The 18193-nt window shown below is 40.1% G+C and overlaps 1 protein-coding gene across 2 annotated transcripts in view; it reads right to left on the reverse strand.

Annotated features, from left to right (window-relative positions):
- Positions 1-18193, reverse strand: part of ADAMTS12 (ADAM metallopeptidase with thrombospondin type 1 motif 12) — a 306746-nt gene that overhangs the window by 78455 nt on the left and 210098 nt on the right. The window contains exons 11-13 of one of the 2 annotated variants that reach the window (XR_005986849.1): positions 16754-16899; positions 12965-13134; positions 1617-1757 (exon numbers count right to left, since the gene is read on the reverse strand). Coding sequence is in view for 1 of the 2 variants with exons in the window: in XM_041749284.1 (XP_041605218.1) it covers positions 1624-1757; positions 12965-13134; positions 16754-16899 (450 nt within the window). In the remaining variant the exon portion in view is untranslated. The remainder of the gene's footprint in view (positions 1-1616; positions 1758-12964; positions 13135-16753; positions 16900-18193) is intronic. The other variant, XM_041749284.1, reaches the window with a different exon arrangement.

An 18193-nucleotide genomic window follows, 5' to 3' on the forward strand; every position in this document is an offset into this window, starting at 1 on the left:
GAGTTAACACTGCTTTACTTTGTAAATTCTCAAGTGACTGAGAAGAACTGAAATACCGACTGGCACCGAGACCCAATCCACCTGGAATGTCCTCACTGCTTTCTATAGCAATTACCTGGGAGATTTTAAAGATGTCAATGCCCAGGCCCCAAATCCCAGAGGTTCTAAACCAACAGGTTTGAGATAGAGTCTAGACATCATTAGTTTTTAAAAGCTCTTCAGATGATTCAAATAGGCAGCCAGGCTGAGAACCACTGTTTTGGACAATGATGGGGCTGCCAAGGCCTGAATTAGCTAGATAAACCTCGTCCCACTCTGGAGAACGGATCTAACCTAAATACATATTAATGACTTTTGGCTTTTTGTAGCCATAGTGATCATTAGTAAAGGGTCTGAAAGAGAATTTTGCTTGAGCTCTTACAAATATAGAGTACAATTATGACTTGCTTTTAACTCACTCATTCCTGGGGATCGTCACATGGCCTCCTATGCTTTGGTCACTAATGAAGTAAGTCATAGACAACTTTGAGGTGATAAATGTATCTTTTCAGGGTGCTGAACAGTTATGGGCAGGAGCTTTCTATAATAGCAATTTAGTCCAGTGGAAAAAAATTATGATAAACATTTACAAAAGGAAATAAAATGCATTAGAAATTTATTGTGTGCTGGGTGGGGCTCTGTTAGGGGCTTAACACATATGTCTTTATTTAATCTTTTTTGACACCAACTAGGAAGATACAACAATATCCCAATTTTTTAAAAAAAGAAACCGAGTCTCAGCAAAATTTATAGAAGTATACAGTTGGTAAACAATGGTATTAAGTTCATATTCTAGAGCCTGAGCACTAAGCATTATGCTTTACTAACAGCTAATTAGAACTTTCTACAAAACTTTTCTTTCATTGATTACAAACACCTTTGCTTAAAACTGAGACGTATACCTGAGTGTTGGATTACAAAACTTGTTCATTAGTTCCTTGCAAACTAAACTGTGAGCACTGGAAAGGATTTCTTCAATGGTTGCACACATAAAAGCACGGACAAGTCAGGTCTTAGCAATTTATAAAAAGGTAGAGTTGATTAACACAGTCAGCATGGAAAAGGTAAACAGATATCAGAAGACCTGGTTTAAAATACCTGGTTTTCGTGTCATCTCTCTTCCTAAGAAGATCATGTTGGTAAACAATGGAGAATTAGAAGTAAAAATGCTTTGCACAAAACACTATACAAACTATTATTAATTTCAACTTTATCTCAAGTTTAAGTACTCTATTGGCAAGTAACCAACGAATAATTTAATGTCACAGAAATAACCAGGGTCGTCTTTTCCTAATACTTCTTCCTTTAATTTGGTTCTTCTTCAATTTGACCCTGTTCTGTACCTAAAATGATATCACAGAGCACATCAATACCTCAAGAAAGAAAGACCACAGCAGGAGGGAAAGCATTCAATTCCAAACTGTGGATTCTGATCTACACTTAAAATACCTGTCTCACAGATCACATATAAAAACCAGACCACGTGCCAATGTCATGAAAGCAAAAGCTTAGAACATCTGACTTCCTGAATTAATAAAAATCATGATTTTATAAAGTTGTAGATTAAGGAAACATACCCAATACCTTACATATGCCATTAATACAGACATTTCTGCTGTTGCCACCTTCAAAGCAAGGGGTACCATCAATGACAGCATCCAGCATTTTCTCGGAAAACTGGCCATCTATGGGTCGGCAGTAGAGCTCACAAGGATGTGCTAGAGTGAAAAAGAGACAAATCCTTGCAAGTTAGCTTTTTTAGCTTAGCACCCTTCCTGCAGGATTCTTTTGTTCATACTACCCCCCAAAGGTAATTTTTTCTGGACATTCCCAGAAAAAATGACACATGCTGAAATGCATGGTTTTCTTTTCTTTTCTAGTTAAAGGGTTTTACAACAAATTAAACTGGGAAAATTGTTTTAAAATGCTATGCCCTTTGTTATAACAATGAGACCTTTCAATCACTTAACTGTGCTCATAAAAATATGGTGCAGAGCTCCTGGGGTTAGCCTAGAAAAGTAATAGCAACCAGTGCTACAGGACTCCAGACAAGAATGGCACCTGACCACCATTTGCTGCAAAGTAAGTAGACCCCTAGGGAAGGGTCAGTCCCCTCCCATGGGGCCAACTCTCCACCAAGACCACTGCCACTATCATGACCCCACCCTCAATGAATATTTTCTTTTATTCTCAAGTCCAAGAAGTCCTTGGACAGAGATTTACAAACACAGAGAAACAGCCTGATTTTTTGCTGAAGCCGAATGAAGCCAACGTCCTTACTATAATGGCCTAGCCCATCATGCTGTGTTCTACAATGAATACATTCTGGGGTTCAATTTTCTACTCCCTCGTGAATGAAGATAGAGTGATTTCTAGCACAGGAAGTGCTCTAAAATTTACTTAATAAAATGTGTACCAATAAATAGGTAATTACAGTAACCAGAAAGATATAAAACTTTAAAACACAAATTGCCTTAAAAATTTTAATAGGCGGGGATCCCTGGGTGGCTCAGTGGTTTAGCACCTGCCTTTGGCCCAGGGCATGATCCTGGAATCCCGGGATCAAGTCCCGCGACTGGCTCCCAGCATGGAGCCTGCTTCTCCCTCTGCCTGTGTCTCTGCCTCTCTCTCTCTCTCTATGTCTATCATGAATAAATAAATAAAATGTTTTTAAAAAAATTTTAATAGGCAATACATGTATATAATAAGAATTCAAATAGTAATTATTTTCAAATAGTAATTTTCTTGTGAATGTTACATCTTTTTTTTTTTTAATTGAAAAACTTGAGAATGCCTTTTTCAGAAAGGTCTTTCTTGGGGGGAATCTCTTTTGGATTTGTTTACTCGGGGGAAGTACTTGAGTTTCCTGGGGGTGTGATCAGTTGAGCATTCAATGAGACAAGCCATAGGCCATGTGTCATGGACCCACCCAGTGTGGATGCTAATACAATATCCAGCTAATACAAAGCCAGAGTGCTCAACCCTAGGTAGCTACGCAAGAATGCATTGATCCATTTGGTAAATAAATAAAAGTATAAAACACAATATATGTAAGAGCAGAAGCTCTCAACAAACTTGAGACAAAGGTCAAAAGCATCTGTTTAAAGCTTAAAGTAGAAATGTATAAGAGCAAAGAAAGAATACTGACTGATTTTATATAAAGAGCTTTGGATAAGTTGTCTGAGAAAATGAACCAACTCAAGATGAGCTGGAGAGATCACAGCACAAAGTGCCAATGGAAAAGGGCCAGAAGACTCTGAGGACAAAGCAAGACTTAGGATTATTATAAATCTTTATTCCTGGCAGTGTGACTAGCTCTGTTACTGCCTGAACTGGAACAAAAGTACTTAGAGGGAGCCATCTGGGTACAGCTCTCCTCTCCTAGAGATGGGATCATCCATCCCAGTGTGCTGAGTCTAGGAAAGCATCTCATGAAACATTGGGCTATTAAGTAGAAGGGTGGAGGCAGGGGAAACACTGTTAAATAAGACTTCGATTTGAGTTTTAGAATTTGGATTTAAGATTTTGGATATGTACACATAAAGCAAAAAGAGAAAGCAGCCCTGAATAATTCTGGAGCTTCTCTAAAGGAGTTATCTGTTTCAGCCTGGGAGAGGCTAGGACTAGAGGTGCCTCGGGCACAAAATTTAAGAGGGTGCTCACTCTCGGGGGGTTGTATAAATGGGTCCTCCTAGCAAGAAAGTCCCCAACCAACAGCAAGTGTATTGAATTCTAGAATGGTGAGGTTCCAATGTCTGCCTTAGTTTTACTCCCTCTGGGCTTGTGCTATTTGACTCATCCCTGAAGAAAAAACTATCCAGAGACTTTCACTAGTCTTATTTATATAGTGAGTTAAGAGGAATTTTGCTTAATAAAATAATAGCCAATGCATCATTTACATACACTTCCAGATCCTGTTGTGCTTCATAGCAGTTATCTCTCATTTTGACAATCACAACCACCCTATGGTGTTAGTTCTTTTATCACCACCATTTCATAGATAAGGCTAGAAAAATTAAGTTTTCCAAGCTCTCATAGCATGAGTGACAGAGCTAAACCTGGTGCTTTAGCTTATGGCCTATTCTACTAACTTCTAACCTACAAGCACAGAATTTTCTTTAACAAAAACTCTCTAAATTATCCTCTTTACGTTATTAGGCAATGCATTTATTTACAGATCGTATCTAAGGTGCAAATTTGGTAGAATTCCAGCGGGACTCCATTTTAATTTTCTCTCATGGCACTTAAATATAGTGAGAATCACCAGCCTCTGGAGACATTTATTTCTACAGTGCATACAAAAGTCTTGGCTCCTGAAAGTCCAACATTTCCATGAGAAAGTTACTTAAGCTTTCTGTGACTCAGTTTCCTCATCTGAAAACTGAGGATAATAATACCTACCTTGCAATGTAATCGATGACATTTAAAACAGAGAAGGTATGTTGAGCACTCAGCATGCTATCTAGTATACAGTAAGCACTTGACAAATGGCAGTTATGATTTTTGTTTTCACCTCCTCATCATGAACTCAATGAATTCTAGAGGTCTTGCAGTTGCCCCACCAGGCTATGCTTCTATCATTCCAATCTTCTCCCACAGCAGCCAAAAGACACATGTTTTGGAATATTGGTTCAGTTCTCCTGCCCACACAAATTTTCCTGAAATAGCCTCTTCTCCTTCAGATTATTCCATCATGCCACTTCTAATCAGTGCCACCCTAAATTCATACTTTGTTTTACTATTTCCTAAATGACTTCGGTCTTGTCAGTTTAGCATAAAAAATTCTAGTTCCTGTTAGGTCAGCAAGTGGTTCCAGGATTTTCCTTCACAGTCACTCTGGACCTGGTTCAAAGATGTTCTCCTCATACAGTAACTACTGAGGTCCTCACAGCTCTACACTTTCAAGACTATGGATTTTACAAGCTCCTCAACCAAACTGCAACGTCCTCGAGGGCACTTTAGTCATCTGTGCCTTAACCAGCTACTGCCAGCCAGCTCAGCGTGTGAAGGAAGAGCCATAATATGTGCTGTGGAGGACTCAACAGCACACCAGAGGGGAGGATAAACACAGTCTGGGGGATGGATGTGGCATTAGATCCATAGGGATTGGGTTCTCTGCCTCGACTCTTACCCTAGGCCTTCTCTGTCCCTAGTCTGCACAGAGGGACTTTTTGGAGAATAATATTAAAACCTCTAATGAGGCCTGGCATAGAGTGGCTGTTTAAATGTGGCAGTTACTACCATTAAGCCTTCCCAATGAATACCAGCAGGACCCTCCATCTAGCAAAGGCTCTTAACCCATGTTTTCTAATTAATGGACATGACAGAGGTCAACACTGTTAGGGAGAAAATTGTGGACCAACTGGCAAAGAGATCATCTCCATCCTGAGAGGTCATCAACTCAGTCATAAAAATGAACCTTAACCCTAGTAATAGAAATCAAGGACATCCACTGCAGCAATTAAAGGCTTATCCAGAGAGAAAAGGACAGGTCTACTAAGTTGCATTTACATAATGTTGTTTAATATATTTACAGACTCCCTATGCAGTCGCTATGAGGAATGAGGTAAAGCAGTAACACTGGGACATTATGCTCATGAATAAAGAAAGTTGTAGAATTGGCAAGGAATGATTTAATTTGTGTGCAAACTAAAACCTGCTATTAACACCGGTTGCCTCTAAGGAGTAAGTTAAGCATGGTGGTATAAGAATTTATTTTTATTTCATTCTATTGCACGTTTTTCAAGAAAACATATATTCCTTTTAAAAATAATGTCTTGGCTGTCAAACAAGAATGCAGGAAAGGTCTCCTTTCTTCAGTGATAATAACACACCTCCATGAAGAGAGGCCCTCATTTCAAGACTTCTTTTCATTTTGCTGGTGCAGTACAGGACTAATACATCCTTCAAGGTTAGACAGGCTAGCTGAAGTATACTTCACGTAAGAAACATACATTTCTACCAAATCTAAGCACAGTGGTCCATGGAGTCTTAGAAATAATTGAGTAAATAATCTTTGGGCAATAACAGTACACAGACTCGCAGCTTCCACTCTCCCAGAGCTTGCACACCTATGACCCATAGGGGTGCCTACGGCCAGAAAGAATCCTGGGCTTGAAAGCAGCAGCCTTTGTGAACAGAGGTTGAGAGTGATTTCAGCACTTTTCAAGCCTGGACCTGAAGGGCCATTTCCCATCCTCTCCTCTGGCCTTTGGCTTCCATGGTGCTTTGGGTATGTCATTAGGTTGGCCCATGGCACAGGGTGTGTAGAAGGAGACAGGAGTAGCAATAGACGAAATACTCTTAGCTCTCCATGGTCATCATGGTAATCAGAGAGTCTGTCCCAACCTCATGGATTCCATAACATCCATAGAGTTGAGTATTTTCAATGTCTCAGATTTATTCATATGCCCTGACACATCCCTTTGGATCATTAGATTTTTTTTTCTTGACTTTTTAAGAGCTTTCAAATCCATTTATAATTCAGCTAAGGGAAGACTCTCAGACTCATTTACTGGTAAGCTTCAGCCTCACACTGATTAATCCCCACAAGGGAAGCTTAGGTAACTGAATGAACCTCCTGAATCAAAGGTTGCATTTGCAATTCTGGTGAGATAGGATGGCTCAACATTTTCAGATAATGATTTTAAGAAGTGGTCATGAGAAGCCAAAGATAAAACTTGGTAAGAAGGATAAAAATTTCTTAGGTCAAGGAAACTTTTGGTGCATTTCACATTTTGTAAGTAGTTGCTACTTGAGTTCCACCATTTAAAAAAAAATCCAGTTTCTACACTCCATTTCCACGCAGGGCTCCATGGGTATGAGCCTCATGCAGTCGGCCAAGGCCTCACATTTTTTCCTTTTTTTAAGAGAGAGAGAGAGAGAGAGAGAGAGAGAGAAGTGGATAGCAGAAAGAGAGGGAGAGAGAGAATCCTCAGCAGGCTCCATGCCCAGAGCAGAGCTCAATAGGGGGCTAGATCTCACAACTCTGAGATCATGACTTGAGCCAAAACTCAAGAATCAGATGTCTAACCCACTGAGCAACCCAGGCACCCCTTGAAACTCTTAATTTATATTTGAGCTTGTGTTTTCTAAGTGAGGTCTGATGGGACAATGAAATGTGTACATGAGCAGAAGACATGGGTGATAAGCACATCTCCTGTTCCTTGCCAGATTTTAAGAAATAGTAAACCTTAAGCAAAAAGCAAACTTAAAATGTTTTGTTGTTGTAACAAGTAATATTTAACTTAAGAAAGAAACTCAGGGGCAGCCCCGGTGGCTCAGCGGTTTAGCGCCGCCTACAGCCAGGGACATGATCCTGGAGACCCGGGATCGAGTCCCATGTTGGGCTCCCTGCATGGAGCCTTCTTCTCCCTCTGCCTGTGTCTCTACCTCTACCTCTCTCTCTCTCTCTCTCTTGTGTATTCTCATGAATAAATAAATAAAATCTTTAAAAAAAAAGAAAGAAAGAAACTCAGTTTAATGATTAGGCTCAGATCAGCTTGAGGGAAAAAACAAAAATATCTGAAAAGTCCTCACCAAAAACCCAACCAAAAATCAAATAATTGCTAAGACTCTGTAATTTGGGCTGGTCTAAACTGATATATTCTTTTACTTTCTGATATGGTAATATTATAATTCCCAAATATATCAAAATACATATTAGTTAAACAGAAGAAGGCATTAAAATTAACATAATCTACAGTAACCACGGTGGTATAAAAACAAGAATAGAGGTAATTTTTAAAAAATAAATTAAGTCAGTTTAACCGATGTTTTAGGAAAGGCTAAGTGTAGTAATATTTTCTTTTTATTATATATTTTTATGTTCTGTCTTTTGATTAATATGTTTAAGAACTATGATACACATTTAGAATTACAACTTAAATTATTTAAGAAATATAATAATTTTGTCAAAATGCTTAAATGTTTAGAAAAATTTGGTTTTCAAAGATTCAGGACAGATCAGTTTAACAAAGCTAGCATTTGTCATAATGCAAACAGTTGTTGGGGCTCTTCTCCCCTCACCAGAATTCCTTGACAATGAGATTATCTTTTTAAAAATAGGAACATCATCTTAGGTAAAATACAAAATGCAATGCATTGTTGTTAAGGACACAAGCTTAGCCCAGTCTCTGTTTTACTGGTTAGCATTTAGGCTGCAGTCAGGCCTGGGCTAATTCCTCCTGGCTCTACTCTATAGTCTGAGTTTGGGCAAGCTGCTTAAATTCTCTACATCTCTTACTTAGGTCTGGAAAAATTGAGTCAAAACCCTAAATTCCCATTATCAGTTAGGAATTAGTTTCACTGCAAATAACAGAAAATATTGCTTCCTTGTCTGAAATAGACAGGACTTTGTTTTGCCCAGAGGATAGGAAATTCAGAGGTAGGAGTTTAAAGCTATCCTCCTTCCAGTCTTCCAGCTCAGCCAGTCAGCATGGGGGGTCAGCTTCCTGGCTGCAGTGTGACTGCTGTACCCCTACCCCTACCCCCCACCCCCTCCCGCCCTGAAGCCCCCACCCTCCCATCTCCCCACCCTGGGAAGCAGGAGCAGGGAGGGTCAATGTCAGAAAGGCAAGGGGGGTGAGGGCCAGTTGGTACCCATTAAAAACCCTTCTAGAGGCACCTGGGTGGCTCAGCCAGTTAAGCATCAGACTCTTGATCTGTGCTCAGATCATGATGTCAGGGCTCTGTGCATGCACTGGGCGTGAAGCCTACTTAGGATTCTCTCTCTCCCCCTGCCCCGCCCCCTAACTCTCTTTCCCTCTCCAAAAAACAAATAAACAACCCCCCCCCCAAAAAAAGAACAAAAAAACCAAAACAAAAAACAAAACCCCAAAAATCCTCCCAAAAGCCTTACCCATGGGGCCTCCATCTTTATATCTCTTTGGTCAAAATTGGATCTCCCAGGAATATGAGTTCCTGGGTCTTTTCATTTTTCCTTCTGTTATTGTAGAGGAAAGTGAAGGTGAAGAGGGTCAGGACGGCTTTGGGGTGTCTGCAAACATCATCCTTATTATTCAGTCATTTCCTCTCTTGAAGCCACAGATTCCTAACCTGTCAACTGAGAGGCTCCTGGCTAGAAGATCGCTCAGGTTGCTCCGCACACTTACATTCTCTTTAAAGGCTGTTTTTATCACAACCTCAAATATTCCTGTAGTAAGCTCTGTGTGCACCACCCAGGCCCCCAGGTGTGGGACTTGGCTCTCCAGCACCTGGGAGCGCTGCCAGCACTAGCCCCCAACTGTCACCTTGGCTTCAGACCCAAGGACACCGACTCCTTCCCTAGGCAGACCACAGCCAGTGGCCAGTCCAGGTGGGCCATAAAGTACTGGCTCTCCCACTTCAACCTGGCAACTCTGAACGTCTGTGCCAGCGGCAGGGCTCCCTGGGGGGTGGGGTGGAGCCTTTGCTGAGTGTGCTCTGCAGCTCAGCTATCGCCCTGCACACCCCCTCTTCCTCCTCCTGCTCCTCTTCCACTCCCTGCCTGCTAGGGCCCAGCTCAGGGTCTGTTTCCCAGGTAGCCCTAACTGCAAAAATCCCTGAAAGGAATTGAATGTTCCTGAAGGATCCGATTCCAGGAGAAGCAGATGTGGTCTGACTCCACATTTGCTGGAAACCTCACTGGCGTCAAGTATTAACAGGGCTTAAATATCTGGAAGCAACAACTAAAAAATTCGCCTAAATGAATTTGGGCTAAATCGGGTGTTCTGAGAAAGATGAAAATCTAAAAAAGAGAGGGATTCCAGGAAAGCGATGACATTTGAGATCAGGCTCTGGTCATGTCCTCATAGAAGATGCAGGATATAAACACATTTCTATTAACACAGGCTAATAAAGTCCCCGAAATCTACATAGATTGGTTTAAATCTGTATTTATATCTATCATTTATCTATCTACCAGCTTCTTAGTCAGATTTATGCTTCAATTCCAGCCCCAAGGTAAAAAATCCTGGACCTCGAATAGGTTATTGTCTGCTCTGAGACTAAGCTTCTTTATCTCCAAAGATACGGAGGGGAGAAGTGAGAAAATATAGAGTAGCATTCTTATATAGATACTGGCTTCAGAAAATGCAGTTGATCATTGCAGCTCTTCACACTGATGCCTACATGAAAGTCGTCGAGTAGAGTTTGGATAATTTTTGCTGTCAGGAGTGCTGGAAAAGAAAATGTCTATCTTGGAAAAAGGAAGTTGATCTAGACTAGTAGTTTTCAAATCTTTGAGGCAGAAGAATTATTTTTCTTCTTTCAAACAAGATCTTGCAAATAAAGCAGATCAAGTCAGGATTTTATTAAGCAAAATTTTGTAAGTTCAAGTATATGATGGTTAAAAATAAAAAAAATAAGTCAGTGGGATCTAAAGAAATTATTAAGATGAACAGAAATTCTGAATTCACACTTATGGATGGCAGTTACAGACTTAGGCTGGCTGCAGCATCTAATTCTTTTCTGTGCGGTTTTTTTTGGTTGCACAGTATCGAAAAATCTTGACTCATTTTGGCAAACAGTTGCAAATAAGAACAGTTTAGAGCAACTCAACCTGCAATCTTAGGATATTTCTCAATTACACTGTGTTGATGGGAGACTTTTATTCTAAGGTCTGCACAAAGCCAAATTAATTTGACTGTGTGAATTAGCGCATTGGTGGTCTTTGGTATGTTAAAACTTGATGTATAATATTTTTGAGCGTAAGCACTGTTCTTTATTGCACTTTTAAAGACTAGTTTAAATTTTTTTTTTGAAAAATGAAATTAGAATCAAGCATTTTTGCAAGCCCAGGGATTCCATGGAACACAGTTTAAAAACGACAAGACTTGATGGAGTTTCTATGCTTATTGCAAATGCTTAAATCTACGATTCTTCTTCTGTCATTGGCTAGTTAGCACATCTGCCAAATATCACTCACCAAGACACTTACCACTGTCCACTGAATAGGTTGGAAACTTTGCTGTACATTTACTTTATTCTCTGGTGACTTCTAATGGTAAGGCTGGGAGGATAAAGTGCTCAATACCCAGCACAGAATAAGTGCTCCCTATATAGCTGTTGACATGAATGACCTACTGCTTGCCACCACGGGTGCCCATCAACTAGGCAAAGAATTCTGTATGTTGGAGTTTAAGAAGGAAAATAAACCAGTGTGTTGGTCAAGGTAGTAGCTACCTGGATGAGCAGATAAGTCACTATGCTTCAATAATGGCATAGGAACCTGCAAGAAAGCCACCAGGATAGAGTAGATGTAGGCTTACAGTCCAGGTAGATAGTTCAGCAGATGGCACCCAGCCTAATTCCCTCCTATGGGTTACACAGACTCAGTATCAGTGACAGATGCAAAACAATCACTCTAAAGTGAGTGAAATTTATGTCCACTTTTAGACTCATTTCTTTAGCACCTATTGCTTTGCTATGCAATATGCAGGCATATGGCAAATGTTTTGTAAATAAATAAAGAGCCAAGCTAAATCAGATCTCCTTATTCTAACTCCAGCTACTCGAGCTTTCAGAGCTCAGCACGCACAAACCCCACCCTTCATCAGGCAGGAGGTGGACCCCTAGAAGGTTGCTGGACCCCCACACAAAGGTTGCTCAGTTGGGATCTCTAGTACTGCTGTTCCAAATAGTTCCAACAAAAGAGAGACTGTCCAAAATATAAAAATAGGTAGTACTAACTAGATACACCTTTCATCATTAGTTCGTGTGTGTGTGTGTGTGTGCGTGTGTCCACATGAATGTATACGTGAGTTCTGCTTTACTCAAACATCTGAATTAGGAGGCTGAATTGCCCCAATAACCAAATGACTCACTCTCATAGAACATGAATGATGCTCAACAGGGTGGGGGCAAGGAACAGACACTGTCCATGCCAATCAAAAGCCATCGGGGTATTTCAGAGATTCCCAAATGGCAAAGCCCTATTGGGTCTTGCTTTCAAAAGCAACTGACTGAATCATTCTTTAAATGTCCAAACGTGTAATTTTCATTCCCACATTTCCTCTTGTGTTCTATCACACAGAAATTTCAGAAACTTAAAAAAAATCAGGAAAAATTTGCTCATTCTTTACTGCCTTGACTCAAATCTCCTTAGCTCAGGAAAATCTTTTCTCTTTCATGCTCTACTTGAATAATAACACATTGCACAGATATTTTTTGATGCTAATCTGTACCTAATGGTTAATGATTCTTCTTCATGTTCAGGAGAGCAGGTGTAGCTGGTGTTGATACAGGGGAAGCATCGTCAAAGCTGCTACCCCATTCTCCAGCTCAGTTAGTCCCCATCCCTGATGTGTATCCTATAGATGCTTGATTTTACTTCTGACCCTTCTTATCCTGTCCTGTACATACAAAATATTGTCATCTGGCCCAGAGCTGGCTCTCATTTATTTCTGATGAAGGTATTTATTTCTACCATCCTGTTTTATCTTGTGCTTTTGTCCTGTCTACTGGAATGACTGGTTTTATTTTGGATGCCTTCCTTTTCCCTTCTTCCAGTAGAAAGACTTCTCTTGCTTAACAATCATCAACACTTCCTCAGCAGTCTTCTGTGAACTTATTCCAAACCTACAATGACTTTCTCTGAACTTCTGCCAAAATTAAAGTCAGTCACATGCTCATCAAGGAGCACTTTCATGAGTAATCTGGTATGAATTCCTGGTTGCCCCCCGATGGCTTAGCTGCACCTCAGCAATCTGAAGTGAGCCATCATGTTGGATAAGCTTCTCTTTTATTTTCCACAGAACTCAGTACCCAGTTGGGTATATTCAGCCTTCAACATGTACTGATCAACGTAACCAGGCCAACGTTTCCACTTTTTAAATATAAAACTCCTCCTGGAGCTATTCTCTCCCTGTGGAACTTTGCAGGGGATCCCAGACATTTTGCCATGGAAACGCTCCGAGATCTGGAATCTTCTGTCACAGCTCCTTACCTGGATTAAAAACTGGAAACCAGCGGTAGAAGGCGTTCTTGTAGGGGACGGTGTCAAACTCACTGCACTGCATCTGCCGGAAGGTTGGTGTGTCCGGGCGGCAGGGGTGGACATTGCACAAGCGATAGCGCTTCCTTTCTCCAGTGCAGTACTTCCCTCCAAACTTTGGTCTATGCGTGAAACACACACGTTCAGTTCATTTCCTTAAAGGCTACCATTTCTCCTTAAACATCCCTTGGCATCTGGTCATGCCTGTTCTTTGCCAAACCGCATCTTGCACTACCCTCAAAACTCGCCGTTTACATAAATTCTTCCAATTTCATATATTTTTTGGTTGTTGCTGCTGCCCACGGCCATTCAGTCCCAGGTCTATAGTTGCCTAATTTGAACCAGTGTGTGTATCTTTCCTACTTGTATAACTTCCTGGCTTCTCAAACTCAAAATATATGCTGATATGGGATACGTGACTTTCCCTCCAAAATCCACTCCTTCTCTAATTCCCATTTAGCAAGTTAAAGGTGGTCAGATTTCAGAAGCCTCCATCCTTTGTCTTCCTTTGACCCCACTGTCCATCAGCTGCCCACTCATCAATCATGTCTTTGTATAGGTTTCTTCCTCTTCATTCCCACAATCACCAAATTAGTCTAATCCTTATCACTATTCCTGCCTTCCCTCTGTCCATCTTTTCCCTCATTCAGTCTACTGTACACGTATCTGGTTAATTTTTATGATGACCTTATTCTAGTTTCTTGTTTAAAAACCTTTCATGGCACCCAATGACCACAGAATCAAGTCCAGCCTCTGTGGTTTAACATTCAAGGCTCTCATGATCCTGACTTCATTCATCCTAACAGCTACTTCTCATCCTCCCCCTCATTTGATACTTTTCCAGTGCTACAAGCTGACTTATTTACTATTTCTCTTCTGTGCCTCTGGCTTGACTTCCCCTCTCATAAGTCTCTATCTACATGCTATCAATGCTTTCAGGATCAAATAATGCTCTATCTCCATCATGAACTCTTCCTGGATTTTTGCCAGAAATAAACTCTTTCTCCCTTTTGTGATACCTGAAAGTACCTACTGTATGTACTTCCTATACTTATCACTCCAAAACATAGTTCACTGATGATCCAATCCAGCTTTAGCTCATCTATGGTCTCTAAGTCATACTTTGAGTGCAGAAGGCTCTTAATAAACATTCAATGAAAAAATAAATTAATCTTATTTTAGAATAATCCTTCTCAACTTTTTATTTCCTTTGTAATACATGCAAGGGCAATAACAACCTTCCTATTAGGATCAATTAATCCCTCAAAAAGGGAGGAGATAGGGCTCAGTCAGTGATTGACTGTCTGACTTTGGCTCAGGTCATGATCCTGGGGTCCTGGGATTGAGTCCTACATCAGGCTCCCAGGAGAGAGCCTGTTTCTCCCACTGCTTATGTCTCTGCCTCTCTCTGTGTCTCTCATGAATAAATAAATAAAATGCTTAAGAAAAAAAAAGGAGGAGGAAATATAGCAGAATGACTGTCACAGAAGAGGAGGAACTCTCTGTCCTTTAAGAAAGCTTCAGGCAATCTATGTCTTTTCTCTTGTCTCCACCTGGCTGTATCTGAAATCAGGGATTGTGTCTGCTATTGTAGTGCAGCATAATGGGGTCATATAGCTTGGGGTTCGAATTCTGATTTACTTTGTATTATTAGTTGGATGATTTTTGAACAAGTTATCTTAGTTCTCTGGGCCACAATTTTTTTTTCACTTGTGAGATGAGCATAATAGTTCTTATCTTACAAGATAGGAGGACTGAATGAGAAAATGCACATGAAGATTTAGTAGAGTAGCTGACACAAGGAAGAGCTTAGTAAATGATAGCATTGTTAGATTATTGTAAAAAATCATCAGCAAATATTTATGTACCCAATACCATGTGCTCAACATCATTTTCAGGAGGACAGAGTCCAAAAAAAGGTCAACCTTCCCTAAAGCCAAGTTAGAGATTCATCCTACAGTTCCTCAAAAAAGATGTCCCTTTCTGACAACCACAGATCACAGAACATCCTCCCAAGAGGCTCCAGACAGGTGGTGGTTGAATGCAGAGCACTACAATAGGTCCCAGAGCAAATCACCTACATTTTATGATCTCTAAAATGCAAATCATATTTTTGATCACATTGAAATAAACCATAAAATGAAGATTTTCTGTAAAAATAAGAAATCCTTCTAATTTTTGAAGTCACAGAAATCTTCTATTTACACAAAAGCAACTTTTATCAGAGAGTAAGATTTAAAAACAATTTCATCCAAAGTCCTCTAATGTATTCTTACATGTGTGGCAAATGAGAAAAGATATCATAATAACTATTATATTATCTACCATTTACTGACAATTTAATGTAGTCGGTATTGTGTTAAGCTCTTTATATATATTAACTTGCTCTTTAGGAAAAATTTATTATATACATGTATTAAATATATATCATGTATGTGTACACATATACATGTATGTACATATAGTAAAAAATTAATAAAAAGGAGAAGTGATATTTGAAACTGAGATACTGAGGAGACTACAGTCACATTTATCTTTTTTTTTTTTAAGTGACTCTTACACTTCAGTGCAGACTAATAAAAATCTAGGCAAGAGAAACTTAACATATTTTCTACTTACCAGAGGCATTATATGTACACTTGTTAAAAATTTTACTTAGGAACTCATATACCAGAAAATAATGAAGAATGTCATATATATATTTGGGGGTGTGCCTGAGTGGCTCAGTTGGGTAAGTGCCTGCCTTCTGCTTAGATCATGATCCCAGGATCCTGGGATTGGGTCCCACATTGGGACTCCTGTTCAGTGGGGAGTCTGCTTCTCCCTCTCCCTATGCCCCTCCCCCACTCATGTGCATGCTCACGCTCTCTAACAAAATCTTTTTTAAAAAAGTCATATATATAAAAAGATTCATATATAATTGGAAAACAAGGGAATTTAAATTTAATTCATATGTTGTATCATTATATAAATTTAAAATAATGAAAAACTTAAGCACTTTGATTAAAAAATTGAAAGCAGTTTTGTGAAATAATTTATTTTTTTAAAATAATATTTTTATTTATTTATTCAAGAGACACACACAGAGAGAGAGAGAGAGAGAGAGACAGAGACACAGGCAGAGGGAGAAGCAGGTTCCATGCAGGGAGCCCAATGTGGAACTCGATCCCGGGACTCCAGGATCATGCCCTGGGCCAAAGGCAGGTGCTAAACCTCTGAGCCACCCAGGGATCCTGTGAAATAACTTCTATAGAACTTTTACATGGCTAACATGGAAGCTTAAGGTTCATAAAATCCTTATCTAAAACATTCAAAATAATTATCCTCAAAAATGTACTATTTTATTAGTTATTTAAGGGTAGAAAATTATTTTTATAAAATTAAATGTTCATTATGATTGAAAGAAAGCTACAGTCTTATTACAAGATTAAGTATAAGTAATCTCTCACTGACAGAGTCATGTTATTTAGAAGGAGTTAACTGCATAGTCTCCGAAGACCTTTCACGTAGATTATACTCTTGAAAATTTGCTTATTTTCCCAAAAAAATGGAATCGGCTTACTTATCCAAGTTCTAGGAAGAATCCGGTGCCACACCAAAATGAAACAAAACAGAACCATGTTTTTAACAACCTTTTAAATTTCTCCTAGGAGGCTTGGGGTCACTGGTTAGGTCCTGTTATCCAAAACTGGTCTCCCTGGTGCTCATGGGAGGAAGGCAAGTATTTTTGGCCAGACTTACTCAGGATTGTTGCAGAGCCTCTCTGCACTCTGGGCTCCGGCCCCACAGGTCCTGGAACAGTGGGACCAGGGTGACCAGCGGCCCCAGCCCCCAGGAATGCTCTCTGGTTTCTTCCCCACTGTGATACACTTGCCAGCCATACACCACTAGAGAGGGAAGAGGCAGGAGATGCATATGTCATGAAGGTTCCCAGAGTAAGCTCAGCCAAGATCCCTAGAAGTCTAAACCCAGTTCTCCCAGAGCAAGAAGGCTTCTTATGGTCACCCAGCATATGGAGAACAAAGAAAGGCTCACAAAAAAATGTCTCCCAAGAGTCTTGGGTTTTAGAATCAGACAACGTCAGGTAACTTTATGCTGCCTTGTTACAGCCAGCCAATGCAGGACCGTTACTCCAAGTGTGGTTGACACATTGCATGCCAGCAGGTAAATCCACACACCACTTCCTTCACTGAGAAAGTCCTGCTATGATACGCACGTCGGCTCAGTCTGCTTAGTAACACAGTGGTTTTGTACTGTCATTGATTTACCTTCTGCTGCAAGCTCCTTATCTCGCTGCAGACCATAAACAAACATTTTGTAGACTGACACTGAGCTAATACTTGTCTCTAGCCTCTGTGGGTATTTAATAGCTGCAGCAGATAACTCATCCTCTTGCAAAAAGTCCACTCATTGCCAAAAAAAGAAAACACACACACACACAAAAAAAAAAACCCAACCACTTGTTGGAGTTCTTTCTAATATCGAGAACCATTTTTGCTTCCCTGTAAGTCTAACCATTATTTTCAGTTCTAGCGCTTCATGTGGCTCAGAAACAATTCCATCCTCACTCTTCAAGGCAATCATTCCTCAACTGTCAGATTAGGAAGGTAAACATTCAAAAAAGGAACAAAAGAAAATGCAACTTGGTTGTTCGATGATTGTGGCATGTTTTATCTGCCGGCCTCCTTTCCTCATTATTTCTGGTCACTGTGTATTGGGACCAAGTTCTATAATCTTGGTGATGGATCATGCCATTCTCAAGCTGCGTGAAGATATCCACTAAGTGTCTAAATCTGAGGCTCACAACAAACATAATGGTCGTGTTGAGCAGCACATATTACCCTGTCCTCAAGCAGTCTGGGGGATTTCTAACATCTGAATTCTTGGGTGTCTGGCTTTCCTCCAACAGTTAAATCAGATGATGAGAATGTACATAACAAGTGGCCCAAATCCAACATCTTTGGAAGGCAGAAGTCACTGGTTTGTCTTTTCAGTTTTTAACATGGAGTGGGGAAGAAGTCCAAATGAAGGTTGATAATAAGCTCAGCAGATGTTATTGACCATAAATTCTGCAGAAGTTCATCAAGGAAAGATGGGACGGATGTTTTGCAAGTGAATTGTGGAACTGGGCCCCAGCCCTCTCTCCTCACTGTTTCCAATGAAGTCTCAAAAGGCGTCATG

The sequence above is a fragment of the Vulpes lagopus genome, chromosome 3, assembly GCF_018345385.1.
Source record: "Vulpes lagopus strain Blue_001 chromosome 3, ASM1834538v1, whole genome shotgun sequence".
In the NCBI taxonomy this organism is placed as follows: domain Eukaryota; kingdom Metazoa; phylum Chordata; class Mammalia; order Carnivora; family Canidae; genus Vulpes; species Vulpes lagopus.